The sequence below is a fragment of the Saccoglossus kowalevskii genome, chromosome 8, assembly GCF_978046115.1.
Source record: "Saccoglossus kowalevskii chromosome 8, keSacKowa6.1, whole genome shotgun sequence".
Taxonomy (NCBI): Eukaryota; Metazoa; Hemichordata; class Enteropneusta; family Harrimaniidae; genus Saccoglossus; species Saccoglossus kowalevskii.
The window spans coordinates 3,459,453-3,483,530 of record NC_140648.1 but is presented as its reverse complement, the minus strand read 5'-3'; the positions used below and the strand labels follow the sequence as shown (position 1 = coordinate 3,483,530).

The 24,078-nt window shown below is 33.6% G+C and overlaps 1 protein-coding gene across 2 annotated transcripts in view; it reads left to right on the top strand.

Moving 5' to 3' along the window:
• LOC102801118 (transmembrane channel-like protein 7) overlaps positions 1 to 24,078 on the top strand; it is a 65,561-nt gene that overhangs the window by 11,223 nt on the left and 30,260 nt on the right. The window contains exons 2-7 of one of the 2 annotated variants that reach the window (XM_085502024.1): positions 7,332 to 7,486; positions 15,866 to 16,102; positions 17,559 to 17,787; positions 19,902 to 19,980; positions 20,914 to 21,171; positions 22,438 to 22,586. In XM_085502024.1, the coding sequence (XP_085358150.1) occupies positions 7,369 to 7,486; positions 15,866 to 16,102; positions 17,559 to 17,787; positions 19,902 to 19,980; positions 20,914 to 21,171; positions 22,438 to 22,586 (1,070 nt within the window). In that variant the 5' untranslated portion in view covers positions 7,332 to 7,368. Of the gene's footprint in view, positions 1 to 7,331; positions 7,487 to 13,062; positions 13,198 to 15,865; positions 16,103 to 17,558; positions 17,788 to 19,901; positions 19,981 to 20,913; positions 21,172 to 22,437; positions 22,587 to 24,078 lie in introns of those variants that run through there. The other variant, XM_085502025.1, reaches the window with a different exon arrangement.

Here is a 24,078-nt window from a genome sequence, read left to right as displayed (position 1 = left end):
GAATGACCGATTTAAACTTCTACTCACTGACAAAAAAAGTAGTGCGCTCAAAAAGTGGGACACTGAAATTACAAATACACGCGGTGGACGGGAAATCCCCAGCGATAAAGTCCTCTGAGACCAAAGAATACGTAGACACCGACAACGACACTTCGATGTCGCGAAAGCGTAGACTTGACTTTGTCACCGATAATTCCAACAGGGTAACACCCGCAAAAATTCCGAAGTACAAAGCCCCATCGTTACAGGTCGCCACCCCCGCCGCTACCCCCGTTAGCTTTACCGGGATTAAACGTTGTCGAAGCAACGTGTGCACATTGCCACCATAGAGGACACAAGGAAGCAGGAAATCGAAAAAAAAGCAGTGTGTGTATATGAAGCTTGTCCAGGCTACATGTATTGTGGATGACTTGACAAGCACCATGTTTCCCAGGAAGAATGCTACCAGTTGCGATGTATCGCTTCACAATAGTGTGATCTGTTTTTTTCGAAACACCGCTCTGTCGACCGATCTCGGAATTGTATTTATTTATTAACACACAACATCCCCCGGAGGGGATGAAAAGGGTTACAAATCAGATATTAGTAAAAGAAAAATAACTACACAAAAAGTAAGGGAACAAAAAAGCATTAAAAAAAGATAAAAAATTGTATACAAGGAATGTGTTACTGGCTTAGTTTGTGTAGGTGCTGCTGTCTTGCATTAAAACAGTTTTTTTTTAAATATTGAATAAGACATTGCTTCCAAATAAAGCTGAACTACCCTCTCTCTTATTACAGCGGGTTTTTCCACACCTTGCTTATCCATTGCAATGACCTATAATAGTTGCCTGGATACTGACATGAAACTCAACTGACGGAAGTTTTAAATTTTAGTAGCGTCGCCATGGTGTTTATAGAAATGAACAAGCCTTGCTACATTTTAATTTTGTTGTTGTTGACCTGTCAATCACGCCTTTGATAATTACCGGGTTGTTGCCAACATTTTGAACAGATGAAGTAAATTTCAAAACAAACTGCCTGACCAATTGTAACGACTTATCAACATCTGACTGCAGTTCTTCGTGTAATTAAGGGGTGAAAGGGGTGTAAATGTGCTAAACTGGCACATCATTGACGCAACATATTATTGCACGTTAATAGAAACATCTCACTGCAGTTATAATAAAATGAAATTAACATAAATTTAAAAACCAAGAAAATCTTGGCCACAACATTTTTGTTTGTGCCTCACTTATACAATCTGATACAATTTTTTTTTTTTAAGAGACCAGTGATCTCCCAAACAGTCAACAAGTTGATATATTTGATTTTGGGGATTCCACTCAGGATCCCTACAAAATCAGTGTAGTTAATCAGTCTTGTTTTTTATTACCAGTGGTTCTCGTTATGTCAAAAAAATTGGTACTTATAAATTCATCTCTGTCCAAGTTTCTCTATATCTCTAACATAGCTGGATTAATCACATTCAACTGTCACACATACTGTGACATACATCAAACTACATATCATACAGATGCCTAGATAATAACCACAAAAAATGCATGTATGTCCTGTTTGATGATTTGGTTTGTTGAGGTACACATTTTATAACTGTTTAATAATATACATGTACTGGGTACGGTAATACCATTGTATGATCTCATACTATACTCATCATCTGTTTTCATGTTAGCTAGTTCATTGTTATCTACATATATATATCCTATGTATATGGCAGATGACCTGTACATTGTGTTTTATACTGTGTGTGGTATAGTTTTCAGATCTGTTTTGTTCACCTTTATTATTCTGATATTTTAATCTGGTGTCATCTGTATTTATTTTTCTGCTTTATCTAGTATCAGCTTAGAGGTTGATCATTACAGGTTCAGAAACAAGTACTGCTATAGAAATTCTATAGGGAAATGGGGGAAAAAACAACTAATCACATATGATGTAGGCAAAGCAAAAAAAAAAAAAAGAAAAATTAGCTAAATAAATGGTCAACCACTTTAGATGCAGGACTGTATAGGGTATATAAGATTAAAACCACTATCCAAAGTGGTATAATTAAATTTTAATGTTTTTTTAATTACTTTCATTTTAGTGTTAAATTTTGTATTTTCATCTTATTAACTATCTGCATAAACCACAGCTGTATGTTCACAATCTGATATTTATAAAATATATAAAATATCATGCAAACAAAAATTAAAAATGTACTGAACTTAATATTAAAACCTGAACTATAAAGCCTAACCCTAGAAACAATTACAATATAACTCAATTTGTTAACAAATAACTATATAACATATTAAATTTGCATTCAGTAAGTATTTAATAGTTTTACCCTACTGCGCATGTTACTCACATATATGCAATGCATTATGGGAGACAACCTATTAATGTATATAATGGAAAATTAGTATAACCCTGGAAACTCACTAAATTAATATGTAAATTTTTTGAAATGATTTTACAGTGTTAGATTTCATATCAATATTAATACACAACTTTTTCATCTCATGTCACAGAGCAAAATTTTGAGATATAAATAAATAATCTCACCATGGAAACCAATTTTGATCTTTTTCCATAATTATCAATTATGCTCAAACTTTCTATTGCACTGACTAAGTTATCTTTGCCCTTACTTACTAGAAATATATAAACGCATTGGTCAATGTCTGACTGTCTAAATATTAATGTTGCTAGCTACTAAAATATTTGTCACATTGATATTCAAATATTAACTTTTTCCCTACAGTATAAATGTATTCATTGGGTACTCAAACAAACACATGTTTTGTCTACTGGCAAACTGTTTTTTAGGAAAGTCTCATAGTCTGAATCGCACGGTTTTGCTAAAGCCAGCCATTCATAACCGGCCCACGAATCGTGGTGAAATCTGCCAAGTGTTAATGTTGATAAATGATTCTTGGCTGGTGAAGATGGGAAATTCTTTGCAGAAAGTAATTGTCTAACAGAAGCAATGTGGAAACAGTGATATAAAGTAGAAATAAGGTACACATCTCAGTGGTAAAGTCCAGTGTTTCAGTTGAAATATCCTTTAGTAATATTAATAGGTGTAATTACTGTTTCTATTGTTATTTCTTGTGTCCTACCATGAGTATATTTACTATAGGAAAATTAACTGTCATCATTGATTTTTATTTATTTTTCAACTATCGTAAAATACTTTTAATTATATTTGCTTGCAATTAATTTTCGCTATATTCACTGAAGGAATGATTTAGTGAAAATAAAATCCATTTTTTCCTATATTTTACATTCAACTCCCAAAAAATCAGTGAAAATAAATTCCATACAAAATACCCAAAAATTCTTTTCAGCGAAAACTAATTCCAGCTGAAATAAAGTATTTTACAGTAACTATTTGTGTGAGGAATCAATTTCTATAGCGCTTAAAGTGCTGATGAAATGCTTGCTATTTTCATTTTCGATTTCAACTATTGGTGATTGATTATAATTATGGTTTATGTATTTCAGGACAAAATTAATATTTTTACTGAAAAAAAATGGTCTATGCCGTTTTAGTGTACCTCAAAATGACACTTATCGATAGTCCTTATTAGCTTCTCATTTGCGTACAAAAATACTCCTAGTGATATCACTAGGGGAAGTTGCTGATCAGTGTCCATATAGCCACTGGTGCAAAAAAGGGTGGTTCAGTTTTCTCATCGTTTGACCCACATGCACTTATTCATTGAAGAAGATTGTACCATAATGAACACAGATTATCAAGATTGTTGGTATATGGTTGAGTCAGATGCGACATCTGTCAATTCTAGCATAGCTGGTTACTAAGATCAATGGCCTTACGAGAAAGTTATGCTAGACCCTGTCAAGTTCAAAAATGATTCTAAATAAAATGTTTTAATATTATAAGCATAGAATTAATGATCTGTGACATTGAAAAATAATAAATGAGTTAATATACTGTATTTGTTATTCATGAATCGTAGCTACTAAAGACGAACTACATTCAAATGAACTAACTTGAGATGAAATTGGTGAAGTCAGGTGCATTTAATAAAAAAATGAGAACGACATATAACCAAACTTCACATTTCTATATTAGCAATGTTCTGAAACACCTGTATGATAACGTGATTGTCATAGCTATGACATTGCACAAAATGAAGGTCGTCTGATCAGTGGTGTAACGTCACCATTCAACACCTACTATCAAACAATTCAAAAAATTTGTAGACAGCGAAATTAAAAACAGTTTGCGGCATGTAAGTGCTTTGATTTCCTGTTTGATCACGTCACTAGTGAAATATTTGTACGGTATCTTAGAAGTCACAAACTAAACAGTCACCAAATTGATATTAAGGATCGCAAAAAGTGATTTTGACGACATATCTCTTTTTTCTGAAATCCACTGCTGTGCTGGTCTGAAGTCTGGTTCTTTAAAATATGTCAGTACTGGCTTACAGAAATTATCTTGAAACCTACTAAAATCTTTCACAAATGCGGACAGTCGTGTGGCGAAAAAGCACAGTATGATTGGATCTGTATGTGACAGTGTAAGGAGTGTCCAACAACACAAGAAATATCTATCTCAAATTTACTTGAATACGATTTATTATTTTTAAAAAACAATAATAAATGTACATTAATAAATTTACATAGGGATAGAGATCTAAACATATTTGTAGGCATTTCATCTGAATTTTATTTTTAAACAATTATCCCTTTTCGATAATCTTTACTCTTGAAGTACAGTATTTATATTTGTTTGATAAACTTGAGATTATAGAAAAGTGATTTGCTGAGTACATCTTTGCTACAATTATTGTATCCACATGTTGCATGTAAGTGTATGATTGTAATATAGAGGGCAGCATGAACTTTATAAGTGTAGTAAACTAGTATAATTCATTTCCTTATTTCAGTTTCCCTATTTACTTTACAGTGGACTTTACCACTGTGTGTGTCAATATTTCTTGTTATCATCTGTGTGCCACATGGCTTATCACTGATACTAGTTACCGGGCATAAGCTACGTTCTCACACATTTAAAAAATGCTGGTGTTAACACTTTTTTTTGTTGTGCAAATATTAGATAATCTGCTGAATTGTCTGTTCACGTTCTCACTTAGTAAAAACACTGGTATTTTGCGCTCACAACGAATCATATCACGGAAAGGTCAATAAACAAATAGAAAGGTCAATCGACAATATGGCGTCCCCTCTGGTAAATGCATTTACTTTCTTTCTGTTTTTCCTTGTGTTTTTATGATCGAGAAGAAGGCATCGACGATCGATTAATCAATATTTCGAAGAGCAAGAAATCGCCAACTTGTTAGGTCGTATAAGACTGAGAAATGATTGGTTCATGTTCACGCTATTCGCGTGTATGAATAACGCAAAAATAGACCCGGCAACCCAAACGATTTGGATTCGACAACGGGGATATAACTGGAGGAAAGAAATAGGATTCTCTCCAATGGATATTAGTAATCTTTAGTAATCTTTTCGTTGTCTGACCAGTTTGACTTTCGAATTGTGACCTCTGATGCCATCTTGTGTAATGTCAAGCAAGTAATGTCAAAATAAGTCGGCGATAGAGGGCGTTTGGCTGTCGTATTGTGTTCACACTGCACATTCCATTGTGCAAGAGCCGGTGTGACAACGGCGTTTAGGATCTTGTCAATCCTTTTTAGGACGGTGTCAAAAACGCCGGCGCCACAACGGTGTATTCTGTTCACACACACACTTTAACAACGTTCTCAAATAAAAGGCGTTGTGACAACAGCTTATTTCGTCTAGTGAGAACACCACTATAAGCTATGTTCTCACACGTCTAAAAAACGCTGGTGTTAACACTGTTTTTTGTTGTGCAAATATTAGATAATCTGCTGAATTGTCTGCTCGCGTTCTCACTTAGTAAAAACACCGGTGTTTGATGATTGAATGCTGGCCTTCCACCTAATATTTCATGTAGTTCATCCCAAAATAGCATGGTTTTCTGATCTCTATCTCTTTTGTGGTTGTGCTCAGTCGCTTCTCTGTTCTTTATAAGTTTTGATCCCCGTTGACATTGTAATGACGTCCTGTCTAACCCCTTTTCAGCCGCTTTTTCTGCAATCACAGCATATACTCGTCCATCATTCTTTGAATATTCGATTTTCTCCATACTGATATCAGTAATCTTGTTTCTTTGCCTGACCAGTTCGACATTCGACCTGTAATCTCTGATGCCATCATGTGTAATGACAAGCATAAATATGATGGCGGGCGTTTGGCCGTCGTATTGTGTTCACACGGCACATTGCATTGTGCAAGAGCGGGTGTGACAATGGCGTTTTTTTTAACTGATATGAATAATTGTCACATCAGGATATTAAAATCTTCTTGCAACAGTCTTATGACAGCAGTACTGTACAAGGAGATATCTATCCTATTTACTATCCTAGTATGTGTTCATTGACATCAATGTTTTGGATATCATATAGGTATCTTCCGACCTGCTGCCAAGCTGGTTGCATGTAGCGATTTTGTCAGCTGCTTACATGGACCTTACAAGTGAAATGTTGATGTGATTTTCTTTGTCATTATTGACACTAATCTCTGAGTGTCTTAATATTGTTGAACCAGTCCATACTTGGATTTTCAAAATATTGCACTTTTATGTTCAACAGCATGGTTCGTCTCACCTGTAGATGCCATTAGAGTGTAATGTTGATGTGATTTGCATACTGTAAAATACTTTATTTTTGCTTGGAATTAATTTTCACTATTTTCGCTGAAGAAATGATTCAGTAAAAATAAAATCCAGTGAATATACTTTTCTTCTTATATTTTACATTTAACTCATCAAAAATCAGTGGAAATAAATTCCATATAACACACTCAAAACGTTTTTTCAGCAAAAATTAATTCCATCTAAAATAAAGTATTTTACAGTAAACAGAGGGGTATATTGTGATTTATTCTATTCCATGTGACCGGCTCACTTCCTAGAAGCTTGGCTTACTAGAATATGAGAGGAGACAATAATAGTTATTCTGCAGTTTTCAATTATATGTACAATAGCAGTCAAGTGAATTAACATTTTCTGAACTATTTTCTATGATTTTAACACATGACAACAGCACAAATGTTACTACCAATGTTATAAACAGCATTCTGCTCTGTTTTTGCCCCCAGTATAATCGGCCAAAAAAAGAAAATATATTTAAAGGTATTTAAAAAAAATGAAGTACCGGTAGTAGTATATGGTGCTTGGCCTAGTCGTAAACAGATTTGTTTTCCGTATAACATTTAATGAACCACTAAGTGGTAAACATTAAAACATAATTTGTATGTTTTCTTTATAGTCACATGACTTTCGTCACCTGTATTTGATGTGCAAGGATGGATTATTACAACCCAAATGCTATAAGCTCACTGGAAGAAGGAGACGACCAGGACAGTATAAATGAACATGCATCTGGCTTCCAGGAGGATTTCCCAATGGACTCGCTGGGACATGGTATGTTAATATTTCTGATGGTAAATTTGGCCCCAAGGAAGCCATAGAATGCTAAATTTTAACAAAAATCCACACCCTGGTAGGAGAACCTTATCTCTTCCACTTGGTGGCGCCTCTGAATTGTAGTGCTCCCTCAGTTTTTTTTAGAAAAACCCCTGGTATGATTGACTAATAGTTGATGGTAACTATAGAAACACATTAAAATTCTAAATAGCATTATAGATGGATTCATATTAATATGCTCAATTTAATGAAATGAATTATTATACAAGCCCAATTAACTGAGAAATTAACTGATGTTGTTATACATGCATTTAGGCAAGACCATCAATAAAATAATTTTTATAATTTGAAGACAAAAAGTCACTGACATTCCTGGCTGTAAGACCCCAGAGAAATATTGTAATTAAAATGAATTTAATATAGTATTTTGTCTCTCACAAAATTAAAATGGTTTACAGTATATTTTCATTTTTATTGGTGAATTTCTAAACTGAAGGGTAAATGTATATCATGTATCAAAAGAATGAATTACATAAAAATCAAATTGACTTGATTTGAAACTAACTCCTGAAATTAGACATACCAAAAAAAGTTTGCATTCACCAACAGTTTGAAAACATTAGCAGTGATGTAAATAAACAATAAAATATACATTTTAAAATATCATCATCAGCATTTTGCCGTCAATGTAAATTAAATTTGGAAATTGAAATCACTAATAACAATATTATATTTGCTGGATCTAAAGCTTATCTCCAGTAATAACATACACCAAAAACTTCATTAATAGAATACTCAGTCGTTAAAATATAATTCACCTTTGTATTAGCATGACTAATATAACAAATATGGATTTGTTTTATTTAATTTTTGATTAAGACCTGTTAGGCAAATAATGTCTATCCATGATACTGTTATAGACGCACTGTATACTTTATTTTAGATAGAATATATTTTCACTGAAAAGACTTTTTGGTGTTTCATATGGAATTTATTTTCACTGATTTTTGACGAGTTGAATGTAAAATATAGGAAAAAAAAAGTATATTTGCTGGATTTTATTTTCACTGAATTATTTTCCTTCAGCGAAAATATCGAAAATTAATTCCAAGCGAAAATAAAGTATTTTACAGTATGGATATTTTTTTTTATTTAATTTTTGGTTAAGACCTCTTAGGCAAATAATGTCTATCCATGATATTTTGTTTTGAGGCCTGTGTAATATATCTTTTGATATCATTATGATTAGCCATATTGTTCATAATTAAATGCGACTATACATAATGTTACATTTTATTAATTCACAAACATATGTCAATGAAATCTATAAATATCTGAGCACCACGTTTTTGTATCAATCTATAGCAGTGGATATTTATAATTTTCAGGTAATATTTTTATGATTATATTAATTCTTCTACAAACTGATGTTTAAATTTTATTCTTTCTGCATTATTTGTGATTCAGAAGGATGAGATGACTCATACCATTGACATAATGAATGAACAGAACAGAGTTTTTCCTTATTGTCATGTCCTTTACTGATAAAGGGTTAATTATCTACTGGGTTTTAATTTTTCTTATTTTGCTGACTGGAAAATGCGCTTAATTAAAACCCAGTGAATATGTAAAATTTAGCATTGAACACATTATCTAAATGATAAAACCGGGAATTTAAAACCCACTGAATATGCCTGAAATGGAAAATCAGTGAAATTTAAAGCCAGTGAAAATTAGTCATTTTACAGTACATTATTTTTATGGAATGTAAAATGTACACAAATACACTTGAAAGAAACTATTACCATCAAACAATCATTCAATTAATTTGCATGTTTCATAAAAAATGCATACTATGTATCTGAGAAATATATGAACTTTATTTATTTAAATTTTTAAAACTTTTACACCAGAAGACCATCACATTTAACATTCAAATCAGAAGACGTTTCATTGGCTAGAGAAGACCTTTGCCCCATTATCCAGTCTCTGTGCTTTTCCTGCAATCATGGCTGATTTATACGGAACACAGATCCCATGAAATTTCTTCAAATGCTCCAAATTGATATATATTTGGAATAGTGAAAGTGGAGTCATCACTACAATTTGACACAAAGCTGAGCAGAGAAATTGTTGTAATGAGTCAAAGGCCATACTGAGCATTGTGGTCTTCTATATGGGCATATGGATAGTATTCATGCACTAAGGCATTTACAAGTAGTATTTATTGAAATTTATAAAAAAAGTATAATAAATATTTTAAATAAAAAAACGACTTTCTAAAATGTAGTGTATTCAATTGGAGATCAAAACATCCCTTCAGTAAATCGTTTTATTTCTTTCATTACATTTTCTGCTAAAATAGAAATGTCATTAAACCAAATAAAAAGAAATTTGGTGTTTTTGGTAATAGGCTATTAAGGTAGAGATGCAGTTTATTTGTGAATTTCAATCAAAAATAGTTTTTTTCGTTTTTTATATAGATTTTTATCTAAAGAACATTCTGTGAAAATTTGACCAATGAATTCTTATTGGAACACCCTTAAAATTGCTGGTTATTTTCTGATTAAAAATAAAAAACACTCACGCGTGGCAATGTTTATGTCCAATTGCCTAATTTGCATGAGTAATCAAATAACAGGACCTTTGATTGACAATATGCAAATCGAGATTGTACGGGTCATAGTTCATTCAATTCACGCACATGTGCAATTATTCTCAAATCAGTTATCGCTTGCTAGCAAAACAAACATTACATTTCCTCAGCGTTTTTTTTTTCCTAATTTTTATCATTACATTATGCGTGGTGTGAAAAGAAAGAGAGGTAGAAAAAAGATTCAGATGATTTCTATGTCGGAAGAGGCAAAAGCTACACTGAAGGCATCAGCCCGTCGAACGAAAAACAAAATCGATGTGAGCGTTCAAACGTGACTTTCCCTGAAGGCGTGAATCCGAGTTTCTGATTGACTGAGACATTTTATTTTTTAATAATTGTTCTCAAAAAATAAACTGAGCATGTGAAGGATAATTTAACATTGTTTACAGTGATAACAGTGCATTGTCGAAACGAAGCTTACCCATTCACGTTAGTCACAATAAACATCATACTCTTGAATAGGCGTCAATGACTACGGTAAAACTTAGACTCTATTTTAGGCATCAGGAATGATTGAAATGTCCGAAAATGACGCCAAAATACACCTTAAAAGTCCTATTTTATTTTTTTCTAAATCCCATCCCGAATTTACGGCAGAATCTGGTCCCTCAAATAAGGGACACGTGAGCTTTGATTCTAACCGGATATATTGCACTGGGTCGGGGAGATACAAACTTTCCAATCATTCGCAAGTTTTACTAGGTGGTGCGAGACAGCTTTGTTTGCAACCGGATGAACTCCGTTTAATTCAATGAAGCAAACAACCGACAATGCTAAAATAAATTGCAGAGGTACGCTAAAATTAATTGAAAACAAGCAAATAATGAAAAATAAATCAGAGAGAGGTAACTTGATACATTAACAATTCTTTTGACGCGCTGACCGTTTCTCTGCGTCTGATGTTTTGTTTTCCTTGTCATAATACTTACTGATTGATGATTTTGTTTTGATTTTTGAGTTTTTTAGCCTGCAACTCTGCCACGACCTTTGCTTTTTCCTTGAAAAATGGGGAAGTTTACGTCAATTTGACGCACATTCCATTTTTTTAAAACTAAACAAACACACTGTTTAGCACTCTTATTTTTTTCATTTGCTGATTTCTATTCAGAAAAATTCGACCGCTCGAAAATGCACCTTAATTTTGCACTTTTAAAACATGTCAGATTTCCAACACAAATTATTTAAAACCGGTCGAAATTTTAAAACTTTTACGTTAGGAGCTGGAGCTCTCTTCTTGCAGGCGACCGTCGCCGGTAGTACAATAGCATGTTTTGTACGTACATCCGTGCGCTGATTGTCTGCGACTGTCTTAGAAAATCTCTGAATAAGGCGTTACCAAAATCGGAAAAATAAAAAATTGCCTCCTTAAAAAACGGACAGAATTTAAATATTTCTTTTAACAAATATGTTGCAGTGGGAAAATGGTATTGGAAACGCTGAACAAAACTTCTGTGCCTCGCGTTTTGATTCTAGGATTACGCGATTATTCATTATTGTGCGTTCATCGAGGATAAATAATTTAATATCCCACTTTGTACTCTTCACAGTAAACCATAGGCTCTGAAATACTCATAGATTTTTTATTGAAAATACATGGAAGAGAAGCCATGATGTTTTGATCGTGATAAAAGGTCACCTTCCTAGGACCGGGGCGGGGCGGTCCTGTTTAATAATTCATGAGATGACGTAATGTTTACTGGGCATTGACACGTGTTTTTACCGACCCCATCAAAACACTGGTATGAATGACGTTTTTCTGATTTATATATTCAAGAGCAGTTGTTCTGGTCCAACGATTTTACATAAAATGTCTATGTCTATACGTTAAATTTCAATTTCAATAGTCTAGAAAGTATGACAAAGTATGACAAAGCAGTAATTCCCGATTTAACGCGCAAATATGCAAATTAGCCTTTTTCTCGTCTTCTATTTTTGGTGAATTCTTAGGTTTTAAATTAAAATAGCTGATAGACGCTTTGGCCATTTGCCTCGAAATTTTCACACATTATTGACAAGGTGTTCCCCCTTCAAAATGCGTCCGGACAGTTTATTACGGCGAGTGGAACAAAAATAACAAGTCCGCAATTAACATGGATATATAAATTATGCAAAAATAGAAAAGAGTGAACTTTGAGGTCATGCTGTGCGACTTTGAAAACCGTTAGAGAGATGAGTGGACGCATTTGAATTAGTAGTATACTAAGGTATCCAGTGATGTAATTTTACCGTCAAACGGACTTGAAGTTTTTAAGCTAATTTTTTTTAAACCACTTTTGTCCAAAAAAAGCATATTTTTGACCCAAAATCAAAAACACATTCTGGATATTTAAAATAAAGACAAGTTTTACAAAGTTTGTATAATAAGCTTTCAGAAAATATATAACATGTTGGATATATAATACCATCTTCATTGTCTAATTACTCAATTAAAAAGCAAGCCAAATAAACTGCATCTCTACCTTAAACAAAATACTGGGTTAGGTAGGCGTTTTATTTAATTCTATTGATAATTTTATTTTAATCTTTCTCAATGAACTATAGTCTTAGACCATTGCTGGAACATAATCAGGATTTCAGCTATACATAACAAAAATTACATCTAAGTTTTCCACCTTTTATGAAAACTAATTTGCATAGAAATGAATAATTTCAGGGTCATTTCATAAAATAAACTTTTCAGATTCCCCCAAAGCATGAGTGAGTGGGTGGGTGGGTGGGTGTGTGGGTAGGCAGAAACATTTATTTTATTTGGCCTTTTTGATTCTTGGTGGCTGTAATAAAGTTTCTCATCACTATGACAATAAAAGTTGAATCACTTCCTGGTTCATTGACTTTTAGCCTCCCTTTGGTTGTCTTTTGTAACCTTGGACTCATTATGCAAACTACCAGTCTGAGAGTGATTCATAATAATCATGTCAAACTAGATACAACAAGCAGGTTTTGACTTCAAACACTTACCATGTAGAGTTCCAGGTAAACTACGTAGTGGGTGAAATGGCAAATTATAATGCATGTACCTACATAGAAGTTGCCAAACAACGGTTTGATAACTGTAAGTTGTTTTATTGTTCAGTAAGATTCCTATCTTCTGTAGATTAAATCATAAATAACCATGATATAGTTTATCTGGTAGCTGTAGATTAATCTTAATGTCAGCTGATATAAGTCTCAGTTGTTGACGTAAATATCCAGTAAATATATCAAACATGTTCGGACAGGTACAAGTACCTCGATATTTCAAGCATTGACACCATTACACTGTATATGTCAGCTGTTGTGATACTAGAACACATGGGGGTTATAAATTGTATGTATGAGTGAGCTACAAGACTTCAGGCCATATGGCTTGTAGCTAGTCTAGTTTGTTTATTCTCAAAAGTCAACTAAAGGCCGGGACTAAAGGGTTATGAAAGGTATTCTGGACAATGACAATGACCCAATTCATGTCATTTGTTTACCCAATTTAATTGATATCAATAAATATAATAATTAACATTTTTGGCCAAATAATAATATAAATAACATCTCTTTTTAACAGTTTCTCATAATGTATTATTTATTTTTGTCTGTGAAATGTCTTTTTCGTTTTGTCTTTATATCATACAGTACCCTTAGATGGTACTTGTTGATCAATAAAGTTATTATTATTGAGTGTATAATTTATTAACCTGAGTGTATCATGTTGGGACAACTGCATGATCAACTATTTTCTTATTTTTTGGGGTTATTTTTTTCAACAAATATGTGATTTTTGAATGGTAGCAAATTGTGTTCTGTGGGAAGTTACTGTTAACAATTACGTACAAATATGTGGCCTTCATGTTATCCACCCTGCTGTATACATTCAATTAAACAGACCTGGGTAAAGGTCATACAAAGGTCAACAGTGGATATTGTTGGGCTTCATGCCTGACTGTTTCTGAATTGGTGTTTCTTTCATGTAATTTTTTATCTTCACAAAAGGAGGCATAAATATTCTTATTCTTAGTATTGCAGTGATGTAGTTTGAGTAAGAAAAAAATGAAAACGTACGTACTGTAGTCCCATCAATCCTGGTAACCAAATCTGTCACCATAATTATAAATTATTATATAGTATATGTGTTGTACAACATGTATATATATATTTTTCTTGGGGGTTATTCTGCAATTGAAACAATTGCATCATTTCGGGGACTTCGCTTATGGGATTAGCTCATATTCCCCCAAGATCATTCATATTTTCTTAGGTATATTTTGCGTGGGTTTTATTATTATTGTTAATTTTATTATTGTAATTACTAATACCTCATTAACGACTTCACAGGCAGCCCTCGCTGCGTCAATGTCTAAACTCAGTAGTTGCAGCCCCCGCTGCCTCTACCCATAACCTCTTAACTTCATGCAGCCCCCGCTGCATAACCATGGTGTAGCCGCAGCACTCGCTGCCTATACTTTACAGTTGCAGTCATGCTGCAATCTGCCATTCCATACTAACATCATGCAGCTATGCTGCACCAACCAACATGTTTTCAGTCTTATTCTAGTTTGTATTTTAGTTTAGAAACTGTAAGCCAGCTAGTTTACACCTGCTTTGTTCTACATTTTTGCTGCGGCACCAGGGACCATCTTATCAGTCTGTTATGCATTGTCTCACTTTTGTGTACGATGGTCTTGTGGTGTGCCCCCCTATTTGCCAAATAAATTATTGGTTCATGTACATGCTCTTGTGTTTGTGTCATAAACAACATGTATATATATATTTTTAGGTAGTCGTAAGGACCGGCTAATGGCTGATTGCTAAATCAATGGTATAATTTACTATTTTTAATTATACTTTTACTCTGTGTCATACATGGGTGTTGACCAGTGCCAACTCTGGGTGTGTGAGACTAACAAATTTTTGAATTTTTTTTTTCATTACTTTTTTTTCCAGGATTGCATTCTGACAATTTTTCTCAATGAAATAGGCATTAAGAACCCCTCCCCCTTTTACTACAAGTTTCTAATGATCAACTGTTACAGACATTGAGTTACAAAAACGTTGAGCTACGAAAATGACCACCCCCAGTTTTGCAAAACCATGCCTAAATCATTTCTCAATATTCAATTATCAATTAACCAAACTTTGAGTTACAGGCAACATAAATTGTTACTGTTGTTACATTTAGTAACTCAAAATTTAATTAGCAGCTAACTGAGTTATGGGCAACATAGATGTTTTGTTTTGTTTCATGTTGTATGTTGATCATAACTTGAGGTTCTAGTTAATAAATTTGAACATTAAACAAAAACAGAAATGTATAATGCTTAGCTGGTAATTGAACATCAAGTTACAATTTGGGCCTGGTTTCCCAAAAGTGGGCGTGGCCATTTTTGTAACTCAATGTTTTCGTAACTTGAACAATTCAGCATACAGGAAACCATTTTATCGTAGCTTTGTTCCTTACATCAAAATTCTCCAAGATTATCACTATTATAACAAGGGCCAAGTCCCAGTTATAGTTGTGCTGAAACGGCTTCCTTGAGCGCTTTCCAGAAGATTTATCAAACTTGGCTTAAGCTGAACGCATTTTTTTACATTTCAATTATTGCTTTCTTGAGCTTTTGCTGCACAAACTCTTGTGGGCAAACCGTTCAAGCCATAACTGGATAATGATTGATATTGTACAGCAATAATATACATCATAGTTTCAGCAAAATATTAAATTAAAGATATTGTTTTTTTTCCAAATACTACAGTCAATCCATACTTCCAAGATGATGGTGATATTGAGATGCAAACTAATGGACTTCGTCAGAGAGATCCATATATGGAAGGTGCTAAGCCTAGACGTACTAGAGCACTTTCCACGGCATCCAGTATGCAATATTCAAGTGAAGAAGAAGATCCTGATGACATTGTAGAAAGTGCAGCTATTGCAGCATCACTGAGAGATCCCCATAGCATGCTAGATTTACTTCCAAGTAGACAACTAGGTGGGTGTTAAAGTCTGACATCAACTCTTTTATGGTCTGAATGTGCATAAATCTGAATGTTGCCAATCATTTGGACTTCTTATTTGTTTGTTTGAGATTTGCAGTATTTTAGAACAAAAAAGATTCAAACCATCAAATATTTCACATAATTCGTGTATATTCAAACCATCAAATATTTCACATAATTCGTGTATATTTAACCATCAAATATTTCACATAATTCGTGTATATTCAAACCATCAAATATTTCACATAATTCGTGTATATTCAAACCATCAAATATTTCACATAATTTGTGTATATTCAAACCATCAAATATTTCACATAATTCGTGTATATTCAAACCATCAAATATTTCACATAATTCGTGTATATTCAAACCATCAAATATTTCACATAATTCATGTATATTCAAACCATCAAATATTTCACATAATTTGTGTATATTCAAACCATCAAATATTTCACATAATTCATGTATATTCAAACCATCAAATATTTCACATAATTTGTGTATATTCAAACCATCAAATATTTCACATAATTCGTGTATATTCAAACCATCAAATATTCCTGTAATTCCTGCTTATTCAAACCAACAAATATTTTCCACAAATTCACACACATTCAAACTATCAACTAAATCAAGACTAAATCATGTAATAGTCCCAAGACACAGATAAAGCTTTGTGAATGATCTCATTGTGCAACTTTAACCTTAATGCCATCCCCATGTGTACCAGTACTTTTACTTTGACTTGACCAGATAAGGGTTAAACATGGTGAAACATTACTGGGATTTATGTATTATGCATTTGATGTTGTAAAGATGTGTATTCTACTCTATCACCGAACAATTGAGCCTAGACTGGCAAAGTCGGGACTTCTTTTTTGTCTTACAATAATAAATAAAATTAATTGTCTATTTGGCCTGTTTAGCATGATCGCGAAAACTAGCATGACCACGAAAGAAATCCCATGATTTGATTTGATGAAATGATTTCTTTCGCGTTCACGGTAGTTTTCGTGATTACGCTAAAAAGGCCAAATAGACAATTAATTATATTTATTATTGTAAAACAAAAAAGAAATCACGACTATGCCAGTCTAAATTGAGCCCTATACAAAGATTTATCACCATCTTGCATTGATATCTATCAAGACCAAAATGTAATGCTACATTCAGATTTCAAGCAAATATTATATTTGGTCAGAAGCCTATAAATCATCCTATTTGTTAGGAAAATTACATTTTTAGTATCAACTTAATGCTACCTGTACAGTTTCTTATTATAAATATTTTGAATTAACAACCTATAATTTTATTTAAATTTATTCAACAAGGGTGGCGTAGTAAACACAATGGATCAACATCGATCTGTACATTCTTGTGATCCATAAGAACTTTATTCTAAATTTTGAAATAATTCATTTTGAGGGTGTTCATTATTTACAGGTAGCACCCTGATTGTTGCACATGCAAGCAAAAAGTGGCTCAAAACACGGCAGAGTACAAGAGGAACATTATCTGTCAAAAAAGGACGCCATAACAGCGGCACAAGAGTAGCAGTTGAAAGGATTGTTAATAATGAAGACATGGTGGATGGCTCAGCTAGGTCATTAATTAGAAGACAAAATACTATTAAAGCTATACCTGGAAGTATAGAAACAAAAAGGAGAATCAGGTAATATTAGATGTAATATAGGCGAATGTTTATGAAAATATGTCTGTTTTGGTTCTTACAGTCCTTGCGTAGTATTTTTATGCGTGTTTATACAGTATATGGATTGCTGCCTCTGCCCCACGCGTTAGGTATTTCCCCTTGTTCGCCCCAGCGTGTGCCCGGACAGTCCCACACGTGTCCGCGATCTTATGCTTTCTCGCGTTAACTGCTTGCTCGCGAGAATAGATGGTCATGTGATGCTGACGTATTTAAATGCTAAATCGTCTTTATTTATCGTGAATTTCATTTATGCCTTATAAGCTTGTACGCTGATATAGCAAGCATGATGTTTATAAATTTATTCATTCTGAATTCTAATCAACTTGACTTTATATATATTCACTCATTATAAATTTTAATAATAGAAGATAGCTGTTCAGTATGAACATCATCATTAGTATCGACTGTATTGTGTTTGCTCAATACTGTTGACTTTTTAAAGTCAATTGAGCTTTTATGTACTTAAAGTTATAAATTGGTGGCGTGTTCATTTTCATTCCCCAATTTTGCAGCAAACTTTTTCTCTTTGTGCCAGATGACATTTCTGGACTTAGAAATCATTGCTGTCCTCCTGATGTTTTTTTGCTACGATAATTGCAAGTGCATGTGTGGAAACAAGTCTCCAAATTTTAATATTGTGTGTTTGGAAGACAGGGCAATTAAGGTAGCGGGACTATTATTTGCATACTTGTTTTCATCTTCTAATTGTGACTGAATGACTACAAATAGACCCGGGAAAGTATATATTTTTAAAATTGCCAGACTTCAAGCTTTTCACAAGTGTATTTTGCATGCCCGTGTCTGCATTCTACGACGCGTTACTCAATCAAAGGTGAAAAATTACTTTTTCTGTAAAAAAAATAATTACGCATTTATGCTGGCGGTAAGAAGTATTTTTTTCACTTTTCCTAGTTGTTCAATAGTCTGGTAAATTGAATGTGTCTGGTCAGTTTTATTCAAGCAACGCGTTTTAAAAAATAGTGTGCTGAATTTCAATTACTGTTTTAGTCGCATTGCCCCCAACTCAAACCACAACTCGTTGGTAAATAATCGATGAAATAGTTTGTCTGGACGCATTCAATTTCCTCTCATTGTCACCTTAAAGCTGTGAAAATTTGGTGTTATTCCGACGACAATAAGTATACGTTATTTTTTGTTAAAGACCTTGTATTTTGAAAAACATAAACTTCTAGAAAACGTCCATAAAGTCACAGCAAAGATTTTCAAGCTTGTTTATCGGCACAATCAATTTGTTTTCCCATCAAGGTCTGTTTTAACATGTGTAGGGACATCCAAATGTGTAAGGCTATTGGAAACCAAAAAAATAAAGGAATGGGATAGCTATATTTGGATAATTTGGCATATGAAAACACCAAAATCAATGATTTTTTTCAGTGGCTGTGTGACCTTGTGTCTGACACATTCATATGCAAATGACTAATCTGTGAAACAAACGGGGCGGAGACAAACCACTCAAATGTTTGGAAACACTCATTGTGTGTCAGATAGCTACTGATAACACATCCTAACATTGCTTTGTCTTGAGTTTATCTTTGAAACTTATAGGCACACAGATTAAACCTGTGTTGTTGATTTTGGAAAACACTACTGAGGCTGCCTTGCTTTCCTTCAGAAAATCTACATTTTAACCAACTTACATGACATTCTATGTTATGTTGACTTTATCATATGAAAGTTTATAGTGCATTTCATCAATTAATAAATAAATGTGAAAATCGTAATTTTCAACACAAATAATAGTCTCGCTACCTTAATAATACATGTAATAGTCTTTCTTGGTCTCTATAATGAGTATTCAGGGGTGTAGTTGGCTTATATGTAAAACTATCTGTGCACATTATTCTGTAACACGAGTATTCAAAAAGTAAATAGCAATAGCTGTAAAATATGTGAAGCAAACTAAATCCATGCAAGATGTTTTGATTTTGCTGCAAACATTTTGTTTCATGAGACAAACTTATATTCCCTGTACGCATGGAATACACAATGACAGTTCAAAAGATTGATACTGTTATTTCTGACAAAGTACCGTACTGTGTTTTATCTTACAATAGAGATAAAGTTGAGAAGAAGAAATCCAAGAAAGATAAATCTGTTAGTTATTTCACAATGTTGTCTTATAACATTGGAATGGTAAGCTTTCAGCTTTGTTCTCATTTTTATTTGTTTTCTTATCCTCTTTACAAATATATTAGGATAGTATTTATCTTAAATTAATGAGATCATGATAGGAGTGGGATTTATGGCAGGGGTGGAGTGGGTTGGTGGGTGGGTGGGTTATTTCACCCCAAACATCATGTTTTATACCTAGTATGAAGGGATACAGATTCAACGATGGGTTCACTGAAGAGATTCACAAAAGAACTTGTAACATGGAGATTGAAAAACAACATACCGATTCGGCTGATACCTCGCCCATCCTAAACACTGCCCATGAGTGATGTTTAAAATAGTGGGCGATGTTTTGGTCCACACATTGCCTGACTGAACCTACAAACATTTTTACACACCCCAATTTTCCCATCCGACATCTTGTATCGAGTGCGCTATTTCAAATATGACGCTAAAAATAATTCACTGTGAAGACGAAAAGCATAAACTCCAATCAATCCAATGCTGTATACTAATTGTTGTCAGGTATTATGACTCGTTAATACATTTCACTTACGTTTATTACACTTGAATAAAGTCTACGCTGAAAAGAATGCTATTTATGAAGTTTAAAATAGGCTTCCAGATTCGAGCCTCTTGGTTGCAATTCATGTGCATCTCTCAGAAATTCTCAGCTTCTCTCCTAGTAAAAGTTGTGCTTCCTCCCACTAACTACTCCACCCCACTTAAATTTTATTCCCACTCTAAATGATGCACATACGTAATCATTTGAACTTTTAACAATGTTTATTCACATGTACATATGTGAGCTTATTTTAAAAAGAGAAAAATCTGACTTTGGTTCTTGCTTATCTGTGTCTATGTATCTATTTCTTGAACGAATAAATATCACTGACAGGGACTATGTCATTGACAAACTAAGATTAATTCACGAAATAAATCTCTGTTTTTCAGAGCTGGCAAACTGTAAAGAACAAACTGAAGGATCTTAAATATTCTACCAATTTCTGGGATGGTCATATAAAAAAGATAGAAGGCAACTTTGGTAGTGGTGTGACGTCATATTTCTTATTTCTAAGATGGCTACTGCTTCTCAATATACCTGTCTTTTTGTTGAGTTTTAGTTTTGCTACTATACCACAGTTGATTTACGAACCAAGTCCGCTCTACAACACTGCTTCATTCTCAGTGCTAGATCTATTTACTGGTATGGTAAGTTCACAGATCTGTATTCAATGTTGTTTATAGCACAGGACATCACTTTATTACTGTTGTTTATTTACATGAGGCATTTACCATTATAAACTTCTTCTTTTAGAATAGCTTACACCCGCAGGCTTTCCAACCATGTTAGATCAGAACCCTCGCTATGCAGCGGGGAGACTATGTGTACACACACTACGGTAATACAAATGGGCAGCCAAAACAGTGTACCTGTGTACTGTTCACTTGGGAGAACACTACAATGCTACTCCACATCACACATCAGTCACTTGTCCAATCATGAGAATGTGAAAACAAATGTCAAAAATGATGTTTTAAATTATGCAGATTTATAGACCAGTGACTGTGAAACTGTTTCGTTCACTGTGAACTTTTCTCCAAGTTTTCTCACCTTGTACATATCGTGCAAAGTGTGCTATTGCCTATTATGGGTTGATGTGTTGTCCATTATTGTTTGAGCAAAAATCTAGTGCAAAAAAGTGAACAAATTATTACTAATGGTCAAACGCTAAATTTGTGGATTGACATCAGTGTGTGAAACATAATACAAGAAACAGTGTTTATAACCAGTCTGATTAAAAAATCAACTTTGTAAGATAATAATAAAATAATGAATTTATTGCATCCTTAGAAATAGTTTCCATTGATTGACAACAATAAAATGTTACAAGTACAATACATATAAAACTAAAGTAAAAGTACAATGTCAGTTACATGTATTATTGTTATTTCTGATTTCAAATATTTTGTATAAGTATTCACCAACTTGTCTTCTCTTGAACTCCTGATATATTTAGATATCTGGACCAATTAAGTAGCCATTTTGCACAATCTCTAAAGGTCACACATCCTGGTATTTTGAATGACCTCTAAAGGTCACACATCCTGGTATTTTGAATGACCTCTAAAGGTCACACATCCTAGTATTTTGAATGACCTGTAAAGGTCAAACATCCTGCTACATGTATGAGGTATAAAGAATTCATTAAAAAGAGAACTTCCCAATATCTCTCTTCCTGGGACATCAGTTGTTATATTGAAGTTAATATTTTAATATGCATAAATTGAGGTATAAAAATTATTTCTATTATTGGACTACAATATCTCCAAAAGTACCAGGATGTTTGACCCTTAGGGGTCATGTTTAAGCCACGTTTGTTGTATTCTGCAGTGTAGGAATGCTATGGTTCGAATACACTGGTCAGGAAACTGTGAACTATATTGATATTTTTGTTTCTTTCCTTTCAATTTCAGGGCTGGTTTACAGACACAGAATTATATTACGGTTACTATACGAATGAAACATTCACTACAAATGACAAACATTATTACGACATGCCAGTAGCTTACCTATTTACATGTGGTGGTTACTCATTATTCTTACTGGTTGCACTGTTAATTAGGTAAGTCAGTCCACAGTTACTAAAAAAGATGGTTAGGAAACGCCATTGTTAAAAGGTGTGAATCTGCCTAATCCCTCAAGGATGCGTGTCACGCTGTGTACGCCCTCTATTGCTTGAGATTTCAAGGTCCACCATTTTGTTTCATTTTTGTGTCGATCACTTGATGTTCCGCGAATTTGAAATTTTAAGCTCGTTTTCGATAGAATATCTGCGTTTAGTGAACAAGCTCTACGAAGAACCACACGTACATTTGGATGAGTACTCTTTGTGACTGTGAAAACATTCAGAATCGAGAATCGTCATTTATCGTTTTCACTGTTGTCATGAGAGTAAGCTTGGGTCCCGGTAGAAAAGTGCCAAAAATTCTAACCCCTATATCACTATTTTAAAATACATTATATTATAAAAAATACTACCAAATAAATTTTTAGTATACTACTGTGCGTACTTATGAAGGTTGTGTGCGATTTGCGGGCTTATTAGAGTAATTTTTGTCGTTTTGCTTTCGCGTCACTGTATCAGTCATTTTGTTCAAAGTCGTAACACTTTTTTTGTAGACGCCGTAGAAATTGTTGAAAATGTATTCAACATTTTCCGCCAGTTTCATAAAATGCCTGTTTAATTGTTCTTGTCTGTCCTTGTTTCAGTTTTTTGGGAAAATTTTTCATGTTGCAATATTCAGCGTGCCGTTAAATGTGGTTTTAGTCAACGCTACAAATTTTGAACACATTGAACTGTCGGTACAAATTTCTAGCAGTCTCTTCGCCAAATCAATTTTTTGAACCCTTTTTAACCGTTCTTAATTTCATTGGAACTGCCTGTTGTTGCATATTTTGTCTGCTTACATGCATGGGCGGGTCATTTCAGTTATCTTATCGCATATTTTGTTTATTTCCAACAAAATGTACGTGGTATCATGGCTCCTCATTAAAACTTTCGCCTGGCTGAAATATAAACACTTGTGTGGTTTCTTTGACGTCTTTTTTTCTGATCATGTTTTGTTGGGTTTTTTATTTCAGTTTTCTGCCGATCTTGTTATTTAAAAACGAAAATGCCATACACGACAGGCAAATTTGTATTGAGTTTAAACCGAGCGACAGGTTTTGTCAGTATTCACTGTAACAACTTACACTTTAGTATTACTGAAAGTATCGACAGAGACACAATAAAATGGCGTGCAGTTGTTGATTGCAATGAACTCTGGGGAAAATGACGTCATATTTGCGTGATTTCCTGTCTACATTTTATGTTATTTATCACAGATTAGTACGTCTTTTGTTTCAAATGTTTACCCGCGACACGCATCCAATGAAAAGAACATGATTCGTTTCCTAACCGTCTTTTTTAGTAACCGTGGTCAGTCCTTCTAAATGATATTCAATATGTCCTTATACATTGTATGTACCAGTAGTAATAGTTCTCATCTACTAATGTCTTGCTGCAATATGATGCATACATTGTGTTATATTATGATACACCTATTGTGCTATAC